The sequence below is a fragment of the Podarcis tiliguerta genome, assembly GCF_965153285.1.
Source record: "Podarcis tiliguerta genome assembly, chromosome: 9".
NCBI classification, from domain to species: domain Eukaryota; kingdom Metazoa; phylum Chordata; class Lepidosauria; order Squamata; family Lacertidae; genus Podarcis; species Podarcis tiliguerta.
In genome coordinates, this window is record NC_139542.1 from 71,664,878 (window position 1) to 71,681,271 (window position 16,394).

The 16,394-nt window shown below is 40.5% G+C and overlaps 1 protein-coding gene across 9 annotated transcripts in view; it reads left to right on the top strand.

Moving 5' to 3' along the window:
* ADD1 (adducin 1) overlaps positions 1 to 16,394 on the top strand; it is a 47,025-nt gene that overhangs the window by 18,651 nt on the left and 11,980 nt on the right. For 3 of the 9 annotated variants that reach the window (XM_083398978.1, XM_083398983.1, XM_083398979.1), the window contains exons 6-12: positions 1,813 to 1,962; positions 3,568 to 3,711; positions 3,815 to 3,913; positions 4,290 to 4,466; positions 5,548 to 5,799; positions 8,935 to 9,036; positions 10,336 to 10,425. In XM_083398978.1, coding sequence (XP_083255104.1) covers positions 1,813 to 1,962; positions 3,568 to 3,711; positions 3,815 to 3,913; positions 4,290 to 4,466; positions 5,548 to 5,799; positions 8,935 to 9,036; positions 10,336 to 10,425 — 1,014 coding nt within the window. Of the gene's footprint in view, positions 1 to 1,812; positions 1,963 to 3,567; positions 3,712 to 3,814; positions 3,914 to 4,289; positions 4,467 to 5,547; positions 5,893 to 8,934; positions 9,037 to 10,335; positions 10,426 to 11,174; positions 11,268 to 16,394 lie in introns of all 9 variants that reach the window. The other 6 variants (XM_083398980.1, XM_083398975.1, XM_083398981.1 and 3 more) reach the window with 3 other exon arrangements.

Consider the following 16,394-nt stretch of genomic DNA (forward strand, 5'->3'; position numbering starts at 1 on the left):
ATCCTGCAGGTTCTGGGTGATGCACCAGAAGCTGTTTCCTTAAAAGATAGCTGCTTGTGGGGCATCAACACACACAACTGCTCAACAGTTGGGTTGAATTGGGGTGTGTGGGTGTGATACCGCACAAAGAGCTTTCCCTTTTGATCACGCATACCCCAGCAATGATACCTCTGCTAATCAGCTGTTGAGCAGAGGTAGAATCCTGATTATTTTTATCTACCTTTCACACTGCATTACCTGCCGGCTTGAATGAAATTTAGTGCAATATGGTGGTATGCGGGGTGTATTTATCTCCCTCCTATAGATCTTGTTCTGTGTATGTGCGCTGTAGAAGTTTCAGCAAAGCAGTTAAGCTCTTCAACACAAAACAGCTGTTCTTAGCAGAGTTGTTTTACTTGGCACACACATTCTATATACAGGTTACACAAAGGCGTTTCTCTCTCTGGTCCCAGAGAGGGTTCTGTACTTCAAAGTCCTTTTGAACCAAAGTCCGTTAGCAAGTTCTAAGTTCAGTTGTTCGGAGACCTGAACAACTTGACTGAATTCTCTGAGTTCTGAAGTCTGGCAGTTCTCCAACTTCTTCTCAGATGATCTCTTCAAAAAGTCTTCACACAAAAACACAGTTCCAGCAGATAGCCTTCAAGTCCTGCAATCTCTTACCACGACTCTCACTGTGGACCCTCACTGTGTGCAGTAACCTGAGCCTTTTCATACACAAACTTACTTGCCAAATCTGTCCAGTAACATGCATGAGAGAGGAACCAGATTCATCCAGGTGCATTGTGGGGCATGAGCCAGCATCACCAACTCATGTGAATTTAACTCAATAAACACTTTCCTTGACATACAGGTACTGCAGTGCGAGAAGAACATTAGGAGGTCAGGCCAGAAGCACTAATGCAATACACACCCCATGCGTGAATGCAGCCTAAGACATGTTTTTTTAAACATTTCTTTTTTAAAAAAATAAACTTTCCAATAGTGTTAATATGAAAATGGTAAGAATTCCTAAAAAGTTGCAAAATCCTTCTAATGTTGAATTGCACAAATGTTTAAGGTGTTATGAATGACATTTTAATCCTGCTTTCAACATGATTACTGTTCTTTTCATCATCAAATAAAAGAATATGTGAAAACCTATAAAGATGCAAATAATTCTGAAAAGCATATTATCTGTAAAGTCTCCAGTTGGCTGTAGTCATTCCATGGATGTTGAGCCTCTTAAAAACCCCCTCTAATCTTAACAAACCTTTCTACAAGCTCAGCACAGCCACTCAGACATATTGAGAGAATGTGGTGATTTTTCATTATCTGGGCCCAAATATTTTGACGATTAAAATTAGGTGTTCGTTTTCCTCCCTCACATTCCACCATAATACAGAACTATGCTTGCAATGCAAACTATTTCTAATGTATTTGTGTAAACACCTTCGAAGAGTAGCATAAAATAAACCCCTGTAAAAGCCTTTTCAGTGGGAGTGAGGGGCACTCCCCCCCCCCCGCCGGTTTCCCCATAAGAAGAGAAACTGCCAGCAGCATCTCCCTGCTGCTTTCACCCCTTGTGAAAGCCCAATGCAAATGGAAAGAAGCCCCTTGCCCCCCCTCCTGGGGGTAGTTGCCAGAGGGGGTAGGGTGCTCTGGTGAGCGACTGATCAATTGGTTTGTTCCTCTCCTTATATGATGTGACTGCTGCTTTTGTATCCATCTTATATTTGTTTTCATTGAGGGAGATTTGAAAATACCGAGCTTGTTTCTCTCCTGCGATAGGACGGTAGGCTCATTTCTAGAATTAATGCTATTTTATGTTACCAGGTTAAAATAAATATTCAAGGTGATGTTGTTGATCGTGGAAGCACTAATTTGGGAGTTAATCAGGCTGGCTTCACATTGCACTCGGCTATTTATGCAGCTCGACCTGACATTAAGTGCATCGTTCATATTCACACACCGGCAGGAGCAGCGGTAAGAAGTTCCTTCTTCCTCTAGCTGTGTAGTGGTGGGGAAATTTCATGTAAAGGACTGCACTGCACCAGTCCAGGGGGAGAAAGAACATGTGTGGTACTTATTTCCCAATCCAGAAAAGTAGGGGCATTGAGGGGTAGAAATTACAAAGCTTTTTAAAATAGAGAAAATAAACCCTAAATGTATCTAAGATAAATAAATTTTCATATTTAAAATTCTTTGCATTTACTCTGGAGATAAGCTTGAAAGCACTGTGTAGGAAGGACAAGACGGCATCACCCAGCATAGGACACTGTGTCTTCTTGGTCAGTCCTGGGTGGGAAGAACAGATTACCCCAATCTTCAACACAACAGCCTTCTAGGAAAAATTGACACATTTGCTTCATCCAGTGAGGCCTTTGGAAGTTGTGTTCTGCAGAGGACAATGCACCTCAAAAGAATCTGTCTTAGAGGATTAATGCAATTAGGGTTTACATCCTGGGATGCATTTGTTTTTTACATTCCTATGCTAGCTGTCCTCTTCTATTTGAGGAGAGAAATGGAAAATCTATACCAGGGGTGGCCAACTCCCAAGAGACTGCGATCTACTCACAGAGTTAAAAACTGGCAGTGAACTACCCCCTTTTTGAGGGTTCAGGTCAAAGCTATTGAGCTTTTTTTTAGGAAGGAGGAAGGCCCATTTGGGGGGGGGGGTTGGGGGATCTACCAGTGATCTACCGCAGGCATCCAGTGATCTACCGGTAGATAACAATCTACCTGTTGGACATGCCTGATCTATACTAACTGCTTAATTTCTGTTATTCAGGAGGGCAGGTATGCTGCCCTGTATCTTACCAACTTTCTGTAGGTCGGTAAATGGAGTTGTCTGCTTACATAATTAAGTGGAACAGAGTCTCTCTGTGTGTTCTGTCTACCACAGATATGTTTTATTCCATTAGGACAAGGGTGAGGAACCACTTTGGGGCAGAGGGCCAGATCCAGAAGTGGCCAGCCCTTTGCAGGTCTCATTGGCAGGTGTATGTAGCTGCACAGCTAACGTAGCAGGTGCACATGTAAGGTGTGGAACCTGATCCCTATCCAAATCAGCATGGCTTGAAATTGGTGCCCCTTTCTTGTAATAGACAAAGTTTTGATCTTATTTTATCTGAGGAACTAGCTCCTGTCTATTTCCTACTTCCTCTCTCTGCTTCATTGTGCGTGGGCCTGCAAAAGTTTGCGGTATTTCTATTTCATCCCACTGGAGGTTCTTCAGTTTCATATTTTGCCTCCTTAGGTGAGGTTTTGTTCATTTTTAGAGCTTGTCTAAGGTAGGCATGGGGAACCTTGACCCTCCAGATTTTGTTAACTATAACTCCCATCAACCCTAGTAAGTATGGCCAATAGCAAGGGGTGATTGGAGTTGTAGTTCTTCAGCGTCCGGAGGGCCAAAGATTCCCCAAACCTGGTTTAGGGGTTGATGAGAGGAGTGCCTCTTCTGGCAGTGAAATTTGGAGACTGCCTTCCTAGCCCTGAAGGAGGGGCCTTTCTCCATACTGTCATCCTTCTGCCAAGAATTTCTTTTTCTTCGTAAATGTCTATTTATGAAACCTGTTGTCATCTTCTTAGGTGTCAGCAATGAAAAGTGGTCTCTTGCCAATCTCTCCAGAGGCACTGTCCCTTGGGGAAGTAACCTATCATGATTACCATGGGATTCTTGTAGATGAGGAGGAGAAAGTGTTGATTCAGAAGAATCTGGGCCCCAAAAGCAAGGTCAGTGTCCAAACATCATCTAAGGCGCAAAAGGCAAGCAGAAAGTCTGTTTTGTTTTTCTTCTTACTTGGGCATCACTTTCTTTCTTTATCTCTTCTCCAAGGTTCTCATACTCAGAAATCATGGTTTGGTATCAGCTGGAGAAAGCGTGGAAGAGGCTTTCTACTATATTCATAATTTGGTTGTTGCTTGTGAGATCCAAGTAAGCATGCTAAATTGTTTTTTATTTTTTAATCTCTTTTTTTTTATCTTCATCAGTTTTAAAAAACTCAGGCTGGTAATGCATATAGCAGACAGTGTAATGAAAAGATGTATTTGCTGAAACTATATGGCAGGTTTTTATTTTAGCACTGTAAGTGAATGGTAATGTTGAATTAAATTTATTGGATTAGTAGTTTTATCTTTAAAACCCGGCCAGATGTGGCGTATAAAAAAAATAAATATTATTGCTATTATTAAATGGCACTTTGATTAGAGACATTGTAATGAAACATTTAGCATAATTATTGATTAGACATTGAAATATGTTTGATTTATTCAATATCACAGAAACTTTTATCTCTTTTGATTACTTTAAGGTACGTACTCTGGCCAGTTCAGGGGGGGCGGACAACTTAGTGCTCTTGGACCCTGGAAAATACAAGGCTAAGTCTCGTGGTCATGAGCCTCTAGCAGGGGAGGGGACAGCATCTTACCCCAAATGGCAGACTGGAGAGCAGGAATTTGAAGCTCTTATGCGAATGCTTGATAATTTGGTAAGAGAAAATCTACGATTCAACTGATTTTCAGAAAGATCTTGTAACATATGCTAATGGTCTCAAGGGTTTCATTTCTGTTTAGACAATGTACATAATTAAAGGACAAATAAGTCTAGGAAGAAAAGCACTTTCTGAGAATGCCAGGAGTAGGTTGTGGAGCTCCATTTCCAATGGCAGCTGCCAAGAAGCTCGTCCTTAACTGTACTGTACGCTGATCTCCTTTATAGCAAGAACAAAACAAAATTGCTGTAGACTTGCAGTAGTTCAGCATTATTATTATTTACGGGTTTTTAAAATGTCTAGCACACCCTTCAAACAATATTCCAGGGTGATTATTTAAAAACAGAACAGAAACAAAGCAATATAATTCTAAAAGAGAAAAAAATAAACCAGATTAAATTTAAACAACTAAAAAGCTTCGACAAATAAGGTTTTCTCCTGTTTCTGAAATGGCATTAGCATACACACCAGGCGAACTTCCCTAGTGGGAGGATTCAGTAATGCACATTGGTGATGGTATGCAAGTAGATAATAATTAGAGGGTCACCACCAAAGAGGCCCTTTTCCGTGGTAGCCACCTACTGCACCTCCGGTGACAGGGGCATCTGGAGAAGAGTTTCTACTGAAGGTGGGCAGGCACAAGTGTTCTTTAACGGAGTCTGATAGTCCCAGCCCTCCTCCTGATCTGTTTTTTCCAAGTGGCATCGCCCAGTTTACAAGTGGTCACTTGGATGCCTTGTGTTTTTACATCATAGAAGAGAAGAACTGAGACTTCGACATATCTTCTAGTTCATATTTATTACTCTTAAATGCAAACTGTACTTGTTTCGTTCAAAGGAGCTTTGGACTGACATAATACTGATTCACTCATGGGCATGCCAATATAATTAAAGTGCTTCAAAGCATGTTTTGTAATTTGATGTATTTGTGTGAGCTCAGATCACCAAAATGGCAAAGATACTCAAGGGCAGAACTTGGCATGCATGTATAAATGTTTCCATAATGGCTGTCAGTAAATTTGCTTAACGGGTAGGTTTTGAGGCCATGTTGACAGTGTTCTGCTATGGTGTTTCCTCAGGGTTACAGAACTGGCTACCCCTATCGATGCCCTGCTTTGAGAGAGAAATCTAAAAAATACAGTGACGTGGAAATCCCTGCTAGTGTCACGGGGTATTCTTTTGCTAGCGATGGGGACTCGGGCACTTGTTCTCCTCTGCGGCATAGTTTTCAGAAACAGCAGCGAGAGAAGACAAGGTGGCTGAATTCTGGCCGAGGAGACGATGCTTCTGAAGAAGGGCAGAATGGCGGCAGCCCCAAGTCGAAGACTAAGGTGTGGACGAACATTACACACGATCACGTGAAACCGTTGCTGCAGTCTCTCTCGTCCGGTGTCTGCGTGCCAAGCTGTATAACCAACTGCTTGGTCTGTGCCTACCTTACTGTTCATAGTTAGATGATGTAGAGCAACTTTGGGTGGCAGGCACTGTGAGGCTTTGGGAATAAAATACAACATTAACTCCTCCCTCTCTCCTGACTGTGTCTAATCTGGCTTCACTTGAAACATTCCTTTCTAATATGCTCTAGTAATGAAATTTAAACCTGCGTTCTCATTGCAATTTGAGTGGAAGGGTGCAGAGAGCAGTTAAGACTGCGAAGCCAGCAATAAATGAACAAGCCAATGTCTTATTGGTTCTGTTTTATATATTCGAGTTACTTAAATGGTTTTTTATCAGAGAAGTTTTGGTCGTACTTTCTGGGAAATATCCTAGTTAAAACTTAAAGTAAATTAGTTTTTAAAATTTTTGTCTAAATTATGTACACTTCTCAGCACAGAAATTAGCTGGTCTACAAATCTGTATCCAGGCTGCCTTCTCGTAGTTTGTGGTATTTGTTTTAAGTACTTGGCCAATTACCACATTTTAGTTAAATCCATGGGCCTGATTTGGATCGTATTGAAGTGCCTTTTATCTGATCTGTGGATTACCAAAAATGACGAGAGTTTCAACCCCACAGACTTTATTTCCTCTTAAGCCCTTTTGCTTCCTAATAAATTGACCTCTTTTGCTGCTCTACCCCCTATGCTTCTGTCTGTCCTAAAGCCTCCCAGTGTTCACAGCCTTCTGCATGAATTGTTGCATGTAAGTAGATGGCCATAATTTGAAAATCTTTCCTCTAGTACCAGCTGGGTGTGGCATGACTAAAGTGCAGCTCAGGCAACCACCAGGCACTGTTCGGGGAAACTTCGTTTAACATTGCTGTTTACAAAGCTAAAATATGCACTTCAGTCTTGACTAAAGGTTTTCAAATGCTATCGTGTGGATAGCTGTTTGGAAATGCTTATTGTGATATTGTATACTATTCTATTCTAAAATCCAGATTTGTGCATGATGCCGGCTTTAAAGTGGCTGATTGATACATTAGCTGACAATGTAGGAACTTGAGACAAGAACATAGAGTCCTTCATAGCCATTCTAGTGATAGTACAGATCAGTGTTGAGCATGAAAAATCATATTGTTCAAAAGTTGTTAACTTTCTCCTGTTCTCCTTTGAATACTTTCATTTGCTGTCAGTGGAAACCCCCCTAAATCTTGGTTGCTTTTTTCTCCCTTTCAGAATGATTAATGGGGAATGTAGTTGCTCTTAGTCAAGGTAGTGCCATCTAAAAATCCACGGAGAAAATGGAATCCAAAGGAGAGATTCTTTGTGTGGTGACTCCCTCCCCTTTTGCTATACTATATCTAGTACTGTCAAACCCTTCTTTTATTCTAGAAAGAGTTAGTGCCCTATGTTGTAAAAATATTGATGAGAGTTTGTGTGTTTTGAACACATGTAATGAAGTGAATATCTGAAATAAGTATAAAATGAAAGAATCACTTGAAACCATAAACTTGTTTTAATATTTTGCTAGAACAATGTAATCTTACTCAGTTTGTGTATTTGATTTTTAATGCTCTTAAATATTTTTTAAAGTACCAGTTATACTAAGGTTCTTAATACTGTTGTTAAATATCTTTAATAAAAACCTGGAGTTATTTTTATGTGAAAAGATAAGAATCAGTGAGTATCCATAGCTCCATGTTCATTCCATTTTTTTACTTCATACTTGCAAAACATTTTTTTAAATTCTGTTGCTTTTTTTAACAGTTCTATTTCTGGCTATCTTTTGTCTTAAAATTATTTGGGGGGAATAGCATCTTTAAACGGGTTTGTTTCAACGTTCAGTACATTTTCTGTGCAATAATTGGTATATAATTTATGAGACTGAGCGCTTAAGAGATCGTCGTGGCACAAAGTTGCCTTCCAACATACTAAATGTACTGGCCATATGAAACAACCTTCTGTAAAGAAATCATGGAAGTGCTTTGTGTATGGGTTTTTATTTTTTGTAATCTTTGAATCTGTAAGCTTTATACAAAATATTTTGACATCACCAAACTCCTTCCTTAGGCTGATCCATCTATTTGCCTGTGCAAAAACAATTCTGAAAACTACATTGAGTTTTGTTTTGAATCCAAACTTTGGTGATGCCCACTCTTTCCTCATAGTACAGAATCGTTCACTCAACCTGGTTATTGACATCACACTGCTTTTCATATTCCTGTCATCTTGTGCTTTCTGTTGGCTTTGATGTGTCTAAATATCAGGGAAGTGAATCAATGATGTGGAAATTAAAAGACAGTCGAGAAAGTTTGGCATTGTCGATAGTTATATTTTAATGGCTCAGTCCTGTACTGAGCCTCCATCTGCACTATACATTTAAAGCAGTATCATGCCACTTTAAACAGCTATGGTTTCTCCCAAAGAATCCTGGGAACTAGAGTTTGTTACAATTTCCAGAGTGCTTTAACAGTCAATCACTTTCCCCAGGGAACTCTGTAAACTGCAGCTCTGGAAGGGGGAATTGGTGGCCTCTTACCACCCTTAGCTCTTAGCACCCTTAACTCTTAGCACCATAGCAAACTACATTTCCCATGATTGTTTGGAGGAAGCTAAAACTGTTGAAAGTAGTATGATACAGCTTTAGATGTGTAGTGCAGCTGGGGCCTGAGTATGGTTAGACTTACTTCCAGGAAAGTGCAAAGAATTGCAGCCTTCTGTGGTTAATACAAATAGCAAAGTAACATTTTTAGCTAGTTCACATTTCTTGAAGTATTGTTAATATAGACAATCAGAAAAATCAACAAGATCTTTTGACGCATTTTTCAGGACTTTGTGATATACTTCACTCCTTTTCATATTTAGTTTTTTGAAATATTTGCTCTGAATTACAAAAAAAAAAAAAAATAGCTTAACAGCTGTTTCAAAGCTGAGAGGTGGTTATGTCTTTACAAATACTGGAACGCAGTCATTGATTCATTTCTCAGTTCTGTATATGCATGATTTACTGTGCTGTAAACTTGCTTCTATGAATGTGCTAGCCATTACAGCAATTTTGATTTTATGTAATTGTTCTTGATATTACAGTGGACTAAAGAGGATGGACATAGAACTGCCACCTCTGCTGTCCAAAATCTATTTGTTCCATTGAACACTAACCCAAAGGAAGTCCAAGAAATGAGGAACAAGGTTTGTACTGGCAATCTATCTGTAATCTCTGAATATTTTTTTATAGTCCACATTGAAAGTACGCCTATATCATAGCTGAAATCTCAAGAGAATCAAAAATAAAGACAAAATGCCTTAAAGATATGAGTGCTAATTAGACGAAACATTTCTCCTATGTGGGATTTGACTTTTCAGTTTGTAATAAGTAACTTACAGGCTATATTTGCTAAACAGTCTCATATCCCTTTCCTCAAGTTGGCAAGAACTGGTCAGAATAGCACAGCGGCTGTTGGTGTAAGCCAGCCTTTCTTAATCTGGTCCCCTACTGGTAGCTTGGATTGTTGACCATTAGCTAGGGCTGATGTTGGAGCCCAAAACCTCTGGAGGGCTCCAGATTGGGGAAGGCTGGCATATATTAAGTGTGCCAAATATATTGCTTAGATCAGTGTTTCCCAACCTTGGGTCTCCAGCAGTTTTTGGACTACAACTCCCATCATCCCTAGCTAGCAAGACCAGTGGTCAGGGATGATGGGAACTGTAGTCCAAAAACAGCTGGATACCCAAGGTTGGGAAACACTGGCTTAGATAGTGATTGGTTTATCAAACAACCCCTATTCATGTATTCATCCTTCCCTTGGCTTTCCAAGTCAACACTGATTACTTCTGAATGCATATTTAAGAAGCTAACCATGTTGCCGTTCACACTGTCCCTAAAGTCATAATTTTGCATTTTAGAAAGGTAGGCAGATATTACGTGTGTGCACTATTTCTGAGAATTGATCTTTGGAATTTTTGATGCAATTATTGTTGCGGGTGTAGCAATGAGCATACTCCCTTGCATTGCTCATAAGATTTCCTTTTGCAAAACAAGAACAATGTATTCAAACTAAGCCTATGGAAAGAAAGAAATCTGCCAATTTGCAGTCACAAAATTTGGGGTTTAGTGCAGGATCCTAGAGGCTGTTTAGTCATTCTGGCCACATGACCCAGAAAACAGTTTGCTGAAAACGCCATCTTCCTCGGCCTGAAGCGAGATGAGTGCCACACTCTATAGTCAAGTTTGACTGGACTTAACTGTACAGGGGTCCTCTTTACCTTTTACCCCTGGAAGTTTCTGAGAGACTGATGCTTGCAGTCCCAAATGTGTAATAAAATATAAAAATGGTATCCTGCAGTGGTAATTGATGGAACTGATACCGTATGTATCCAAACCAACTTGACCGAGGTTCATATGCCGAAGCTCATATTGTGGTGCACACAGGCAGGTGAGTTCCGTTCTCTCTGTTATTCATATGCAATTAATGTATTTTTCGTTTACAGATCCGAGAGCAAAACCTGCAAGACATTAAAACTGCTGGACCACAGTCACAGGTTCTTTCTGGGGTTGTTGTGGACAGGAGCCTCGTTCAGGTGAGCACATAGCCTGCTTAAAATACAAACTTCGAGTTACTTTATAGTACATTCCTGCTGTCACCTAATGTATCACTATGAAATTATTCTTTAATCGGCAGAAGTTAACTGTTTATAAGGTAAGTTTTAGAGGTAACATTTTGCTGTCTTTGCAACCATGTTTAGGGTCAGAAACTCAGTGGGAAGCATGTTTATTAGCAAGTATACTGCCTTTGGTGCTGGTTGCAGTGCATGAGAGACACCAAGGCTGCTTCTCTGTGGGCTAAAAACCCACTCTTGACTAGTCAGACTTTGTGTCACAGCTCTATTGAAAAAGCTGCTGAGTCCAAAGCCATTATTGCTACAGTACATTTAATCAGCAATGAACTCCTTATCGCAAACTTTCTTTTTAGGACATATTCATTTGAAGATATTGTCTTACCTTTATAGTTTTTAAATAGGCATAATGTATGCTTTTTCAGAGAAAGCATAGAACCAAATGACTTCACTCAGTAGATTTTAGAGATGCAAAAGGTAGCCCAATTATTTTTTTTATTGTACTTTGGTGCAGTTTGACTAGTCATCATCATGGCCAGGGAATTTTTCAAGTTGGGGTTAGTGTGTTGGTGCATGTGTTGCTTCATTGCCATCGCTTCTGTATCACAATTTACTGTTTTTCTGCATGATATTTATCCCATGCCATAATGCTTTAAGCTGATGATCTAAAGCCCGAGCTTGGTTTGCTCTGTTCACTCAATTTACTGTTGCAGGATGCTCCCCTCTCAGACTGTACGGAAACAATTGAAGGGCTCGATCCCACAGAGCAGGCCTTTAATCCCGCTAAATCTGTCTCTGTTAGAAAGGTACTTACTGCCATGTCATAACTGCTCTAAGTTCTGTTGTTTACCTTTCACTTCTACCTCTTTCTTGCCCTGGGTTGTAGCTTATATTTCTTTGTAAATGTTAAGAAGGTTATACGATTCTACAAATTATGCATGTGTTTATGTTTGATACATAAATTACTATTTTTTTAAGAAATAAAGTCAGTCTTACTCCTTTTATGATCACGGATAGCACATGGAAAATTGTACGGTTCTCAGTGTAGTTTTGTTTATGCATGGTCTTTGCTAAGTAACCTGGTTACATCAGTGTAATACCCAAAATATCCACAGGCTTAGCCAAAAATTAAAGCAGCACAAATACGTAAAGCATGATTGTAGCTGTTTTCATGTCATGGGTGTTGTATATGGATGAATCTCAAATGGTACTGCCTCTGAAGATTGAGCCATTTGTTGGCTTCCTAAAGTCGTTTTACAGATTGTACTGGCCAAATTTCGCATGAGAACCCATGTATCTGAAATTGTGAAAAATCATAAAATGTAACACGGCAGTAAGCTTTAAAGTAGTCTCGTTTCTGGCATGTAACCATATGGGACAATCTTCTACAAACACACCCCTATATTAGGTAGTCCAATTACAGTGAAAGGGACTACATCACACCAGACATTTACACATATATGAATCAGCCCTAAGTTACTCTTCTCAAACTAATAGCATCACTTTGGTCATTTCTGACGTGGCCCTGTTGTGTTCTTCTCCTCTGCTACATGAATGTGGAGAAAGGGAAATATTAGGCCTTACTGCTTAAATTTCTCTCCACAGAGTTTACACTCATGTGCATATATACCTGCCAATCTGGGATAACATTTGTTGCATCATAAAGTAGACTGCATTGCATGAAGACTTATCATTTTTTTTTCTTTAAGGTGTCTGGTGCCACAAGAGTAGATCATACTAGAAATTGAAAAATAAAAGCAGTCAGTTCCATGCATTCGTTGTACCTTATTTGTCAGCTTTTCAGATATCTTCATGATTCTATTCGTTTGTATTTGTATAGAATATTATGAAGGACAGTTGAGTTGTAAAGTATTAGTTAGCCTTGTTGTTCCTCTTGCAGTGGAGTCAAGGGCTGCTTGCTTTGGGATAGCTTTGTGCTACAGCTTGATAGCAGTCTGCTAATTTAAGAAGTAGGCATAATTTTTGAGGACATCTTGAGCCATACACTAATTTCACAGAATTTCTAGAGGCCTTCCACATGCTAGGAGAGTGTCAATTAGAGCATTCAGCAAAGTGAAGTGGACCTCTGTGTCAGCCACCAGCTACAAGATGGCTTGTTTCTTCTGCAGACACAGAAATGCCCTTGACAGCCTTCTCTGTGTGCTTTTCAAACTCTGCTCCTGTTCTGCATGCTAAAAACAGGCATACAAATAAGGTCCCTGGTGGCCCTCAACTAGCCTTGACAACTCTAAACGCCCAAAATTCTGTACCACACACAGAATAGAATCTTTTTCACAGAGCAGATCTGCTGTCCTAAGGCTCTCTGTAGCAACCCAGTCCTCAGTGGTTTCAACTGACAGCCTGGAGATTGAGAAGTTCCTCAGGTTTCGGCTGCCAGAGGAAGTCCCATGCACCATTCGGGTGGCCAAATATCCCTAGAATTTGCCAGTCCACCTGGGTGGCATTCCTGAGATAGTGTGAGAAGGATCAGCAACTGAACACCACAGGATTTACACAGCTTCTCCATTCCTACAAGATGGACTCTGCATAGATCTTCAGCCTAATAGCCTCTGCAGAATCCTCAGGGCTTTCTAAATGTTCCAGCAAACCTATCAGCTCTGGCATCCTCCATTTTTATAGGGAGCAACTCTCCTTAGTCCACCTGTCCAGCAAAGATCTGGCATCTCAACAAAGTGCTTCTAGCACTCCAGAAACCACAGTTGAATCACTGAAGCGTTCCATATTGTGTCTCTGAAAGTGATATTTTGGCTCTGATTGTTATGACACAGGGTACTGAGCTCTGACATACTTCAGCTGGCTAAACATCTCCACGTTTCACAAAGAAAAGTGTGGTGGGCTCCTATCAGAGAGATGTTGTTTGCAGATGACTCAGTCTTGACAGTGCACTTTGAGGAAATGCTACTCGTCAACCATTTTGTCCATTTGGTCTTGTCATCAGCCTGACAAAGACCAACATTTTTGCTCAGGAGGCAACAAGCCCTCCACATGTCAGCATTGGTAACCAAACGCCTAAGGTGGTAGACAATTTTGTCTACCTGGGCTCCACCATAACCAGTAACCTTTCCATCAACACTGAGCTGAACAAACGTATTGGTAAGGCGGCTATGACAATGGCTTGCCTCTCCAAAAGGGTATGGAGAATGTGATGCTAATGACCAATGCCAAGATGAAGGTCTGCCAGGCTTGTGTGTTGAGCTTTCTGGGCAACATGCAGTGGGTCAGGAAGAGTTGGACATCACAGGGCAGGACAGAGTCTCAAACAAAGATGTGCTCTCCTAAGACCACATTCACAACCTGTTTGCACTTCTGTCTCAGTGACGTCTGGACTGACTTGGTCATATCCACAGAATGGAAGATTGCAGGAATCCATAAGAATGTGCTCCATTGGAATCTGACTTCGGGCACTAGACCTGTTACAAAGTTGTCCGCAAATGTGACATGAAGGCTGGGAACCTGAACCCCGCTGTGTGGGAATCACTTGCAGGCAATGCTATTGCCCAGTGGCAGACAGGTAGTATATCCACAGCAGCAACTGCTGGGAGGAGAGCAGAGAGAAGAAACATCATGGTGGACCTATAGCAGCGAAACCAGAGACATGACTTTCCTGTATCAGTCTCTGATACAGCCACAGCAGGCGCTGTAACTCTCCAGTGGTTTACCCCCGGAGGTTCATTCTTCCATTGCCTCCCAAGAAAAATGGATGCCAGCAATTATAAAAACTTAATTTTATTTATGCCTTGATAATTTTATTAAGTTTACAGTTTTAAAAAGTTGTTTGTATTACAACCTTTTTGTTCTTTTATGTAAAATGCTTATAGTTGGGTTAAAAACAGCAACCAAGTCTTGCTAAATATGGACCAGCATCCTGTTCTCACAGTGGCTGGCCAGATGCCTATGGGAAGTTGGCATGTAGGACCAAGTGCAAAGCATTTCCCCCTGCTAGGCTTTCCAGCAACTTATATTCAGAATCATACAGCCTCTAACCATGGAGGCAGAGTGTAACTAACCATCGTGTCTTGTGGCCATTAATAAAAGCCATCCAAGTTGCTGGCCATCACTACCTCCTGCTGGGGCATGTTCCATAGTTTCAACTATGCGCTGCGTGAAGAAGTATTCTTGTTTCTGGGTCCCAAATCCTCCAACATTGTTTCATTGGATGTTCTTGAGTTCTAGTGTTATGAGAGAGGGAGAAAAACTTCTCTAGCCACTTGCTCCATGCCACATGTAATTTCATACCCTACTATCATGTCACCTCTTGCTTGTTTTCTCTCTAAGCTGACCACACTCCCCTCCTTTCTTCATATGCAATTTGCTTCATCCCCTTGATCATTTTGGCTGCCCTTTTCTGAACCCTTTCCACCTCTACAATATCCCTTTTGAGGTGACCAGAACTGTACAAAGTATTCCAAATTCTGTCACGCCATAGATTTATATAACTGCTTTATGATATTGATGGATTTGTTTTTAGTTCCTTTTCTAATGATCCGTAGCATGGAATTCTCCTTTTTCACAGCTGCTTCACACTGGGTCAATGTCTTCCTCAAGCTCTCCCCTACAACCCCAGGGTCTCGTTCCTGGTCAGTCACTGCCAGTTCAGTCCCCATGAGGATATATGTGGAATTTTCTGGCATTACTTTGCATCTTTCTACATTGAATTACATTGTCCTGGCTCTTCTCCTCAGACTTGGTCATTGACTTTTTAGAGTTTTTAAAGGTTCATTGATAAAGTCAGTGCTCTGTCCCAACATTGGTCTACAGGTTACAAGTACTTCAATATATGACCGGGCTGAGCTAAGACATTGGAATTGGTCTTATCCCAAGATGAACTGGCCAGTTTCCAGTGCTTCATTGATAGTAGTATTGATCAATATAGTTGACTGCCTTTTCTAGCCTACCTTTCTCCCCCCCACCCCAGTTGATATTTTTATTAAAGTTTTCTTGGTTTACAAAGGTATGTGCAATGTCTCTTTTCTAGCCTGCTTAAAAAGTAACTTTTCATATGTGAAGTCCACAGAAAAAGAATAGCAGAACATAGTAAGAAATTTGTTTAAAAGGATGGAACTGAATATGAATTTCCGAGCACAATTCAAAGTGTTGGTGCTGACCTTTAAAGCCCTGAACGGCCTCGGTCCTGTATACCTGAAGGAGCGTCTCCACCCCCATCGTTCAGCCCAGGCACTGAGGTCCAGCACTGAGGGCCTTCTGGCGGTTCCCTTGCTGCAAGAAGTGAGGTTACAGGGAACCAGACAGAGGGCTTTCTTGGTAGTGGCGCCCACCCTGTGGAACACCCTCCCTTCAGATGTGAAGGAAATAAGCAGCTATCTTATCTTTAAAAGACATCTGAAGGCAGCCCTGTTTAGGGAAGTTTTTAATATTTAATGCTTTATTGTTTTTAACACTCTATTGGGAGCTGCCCAGAGTGCCTGGGGAAACTCAGCCAGATGGTATAAATAAATTATTATTATTATTATTATTATTATTATTATTATTATTATTATTATTAACACAATTGTATGTAATCATAATTAATAAAAATCAAGGTTGGGTTAGTTATTAGTATTGTAGAATAGGGTTACATCTGTTGAGTGACAAAGTGTAACCTCAAATATTGAAATAAAATATTAAAAGTGACAAAAATATAGTTGACTGTCATAGGAAGTGTCTCAGAATTAGAGCATCCTCTGATATCCGACTCCTTTCACAGTTTATTTATTTTCCCTCTCCTGCTCATCCACCTTTTTCACTGCTGGAATCTAAGCTCAGGGAACAGACATCGGAGTTCTCTACCGGTCAACAAGAGCATCCTCTAGTATCTTCCAACAAGGTTTGGGCACTCAGGGATATGGGCCAGAAATGAGCCTTTGAAATCTGATCAGAAGAGTCTGAAATTCTCTAACTCATCTGATATATGC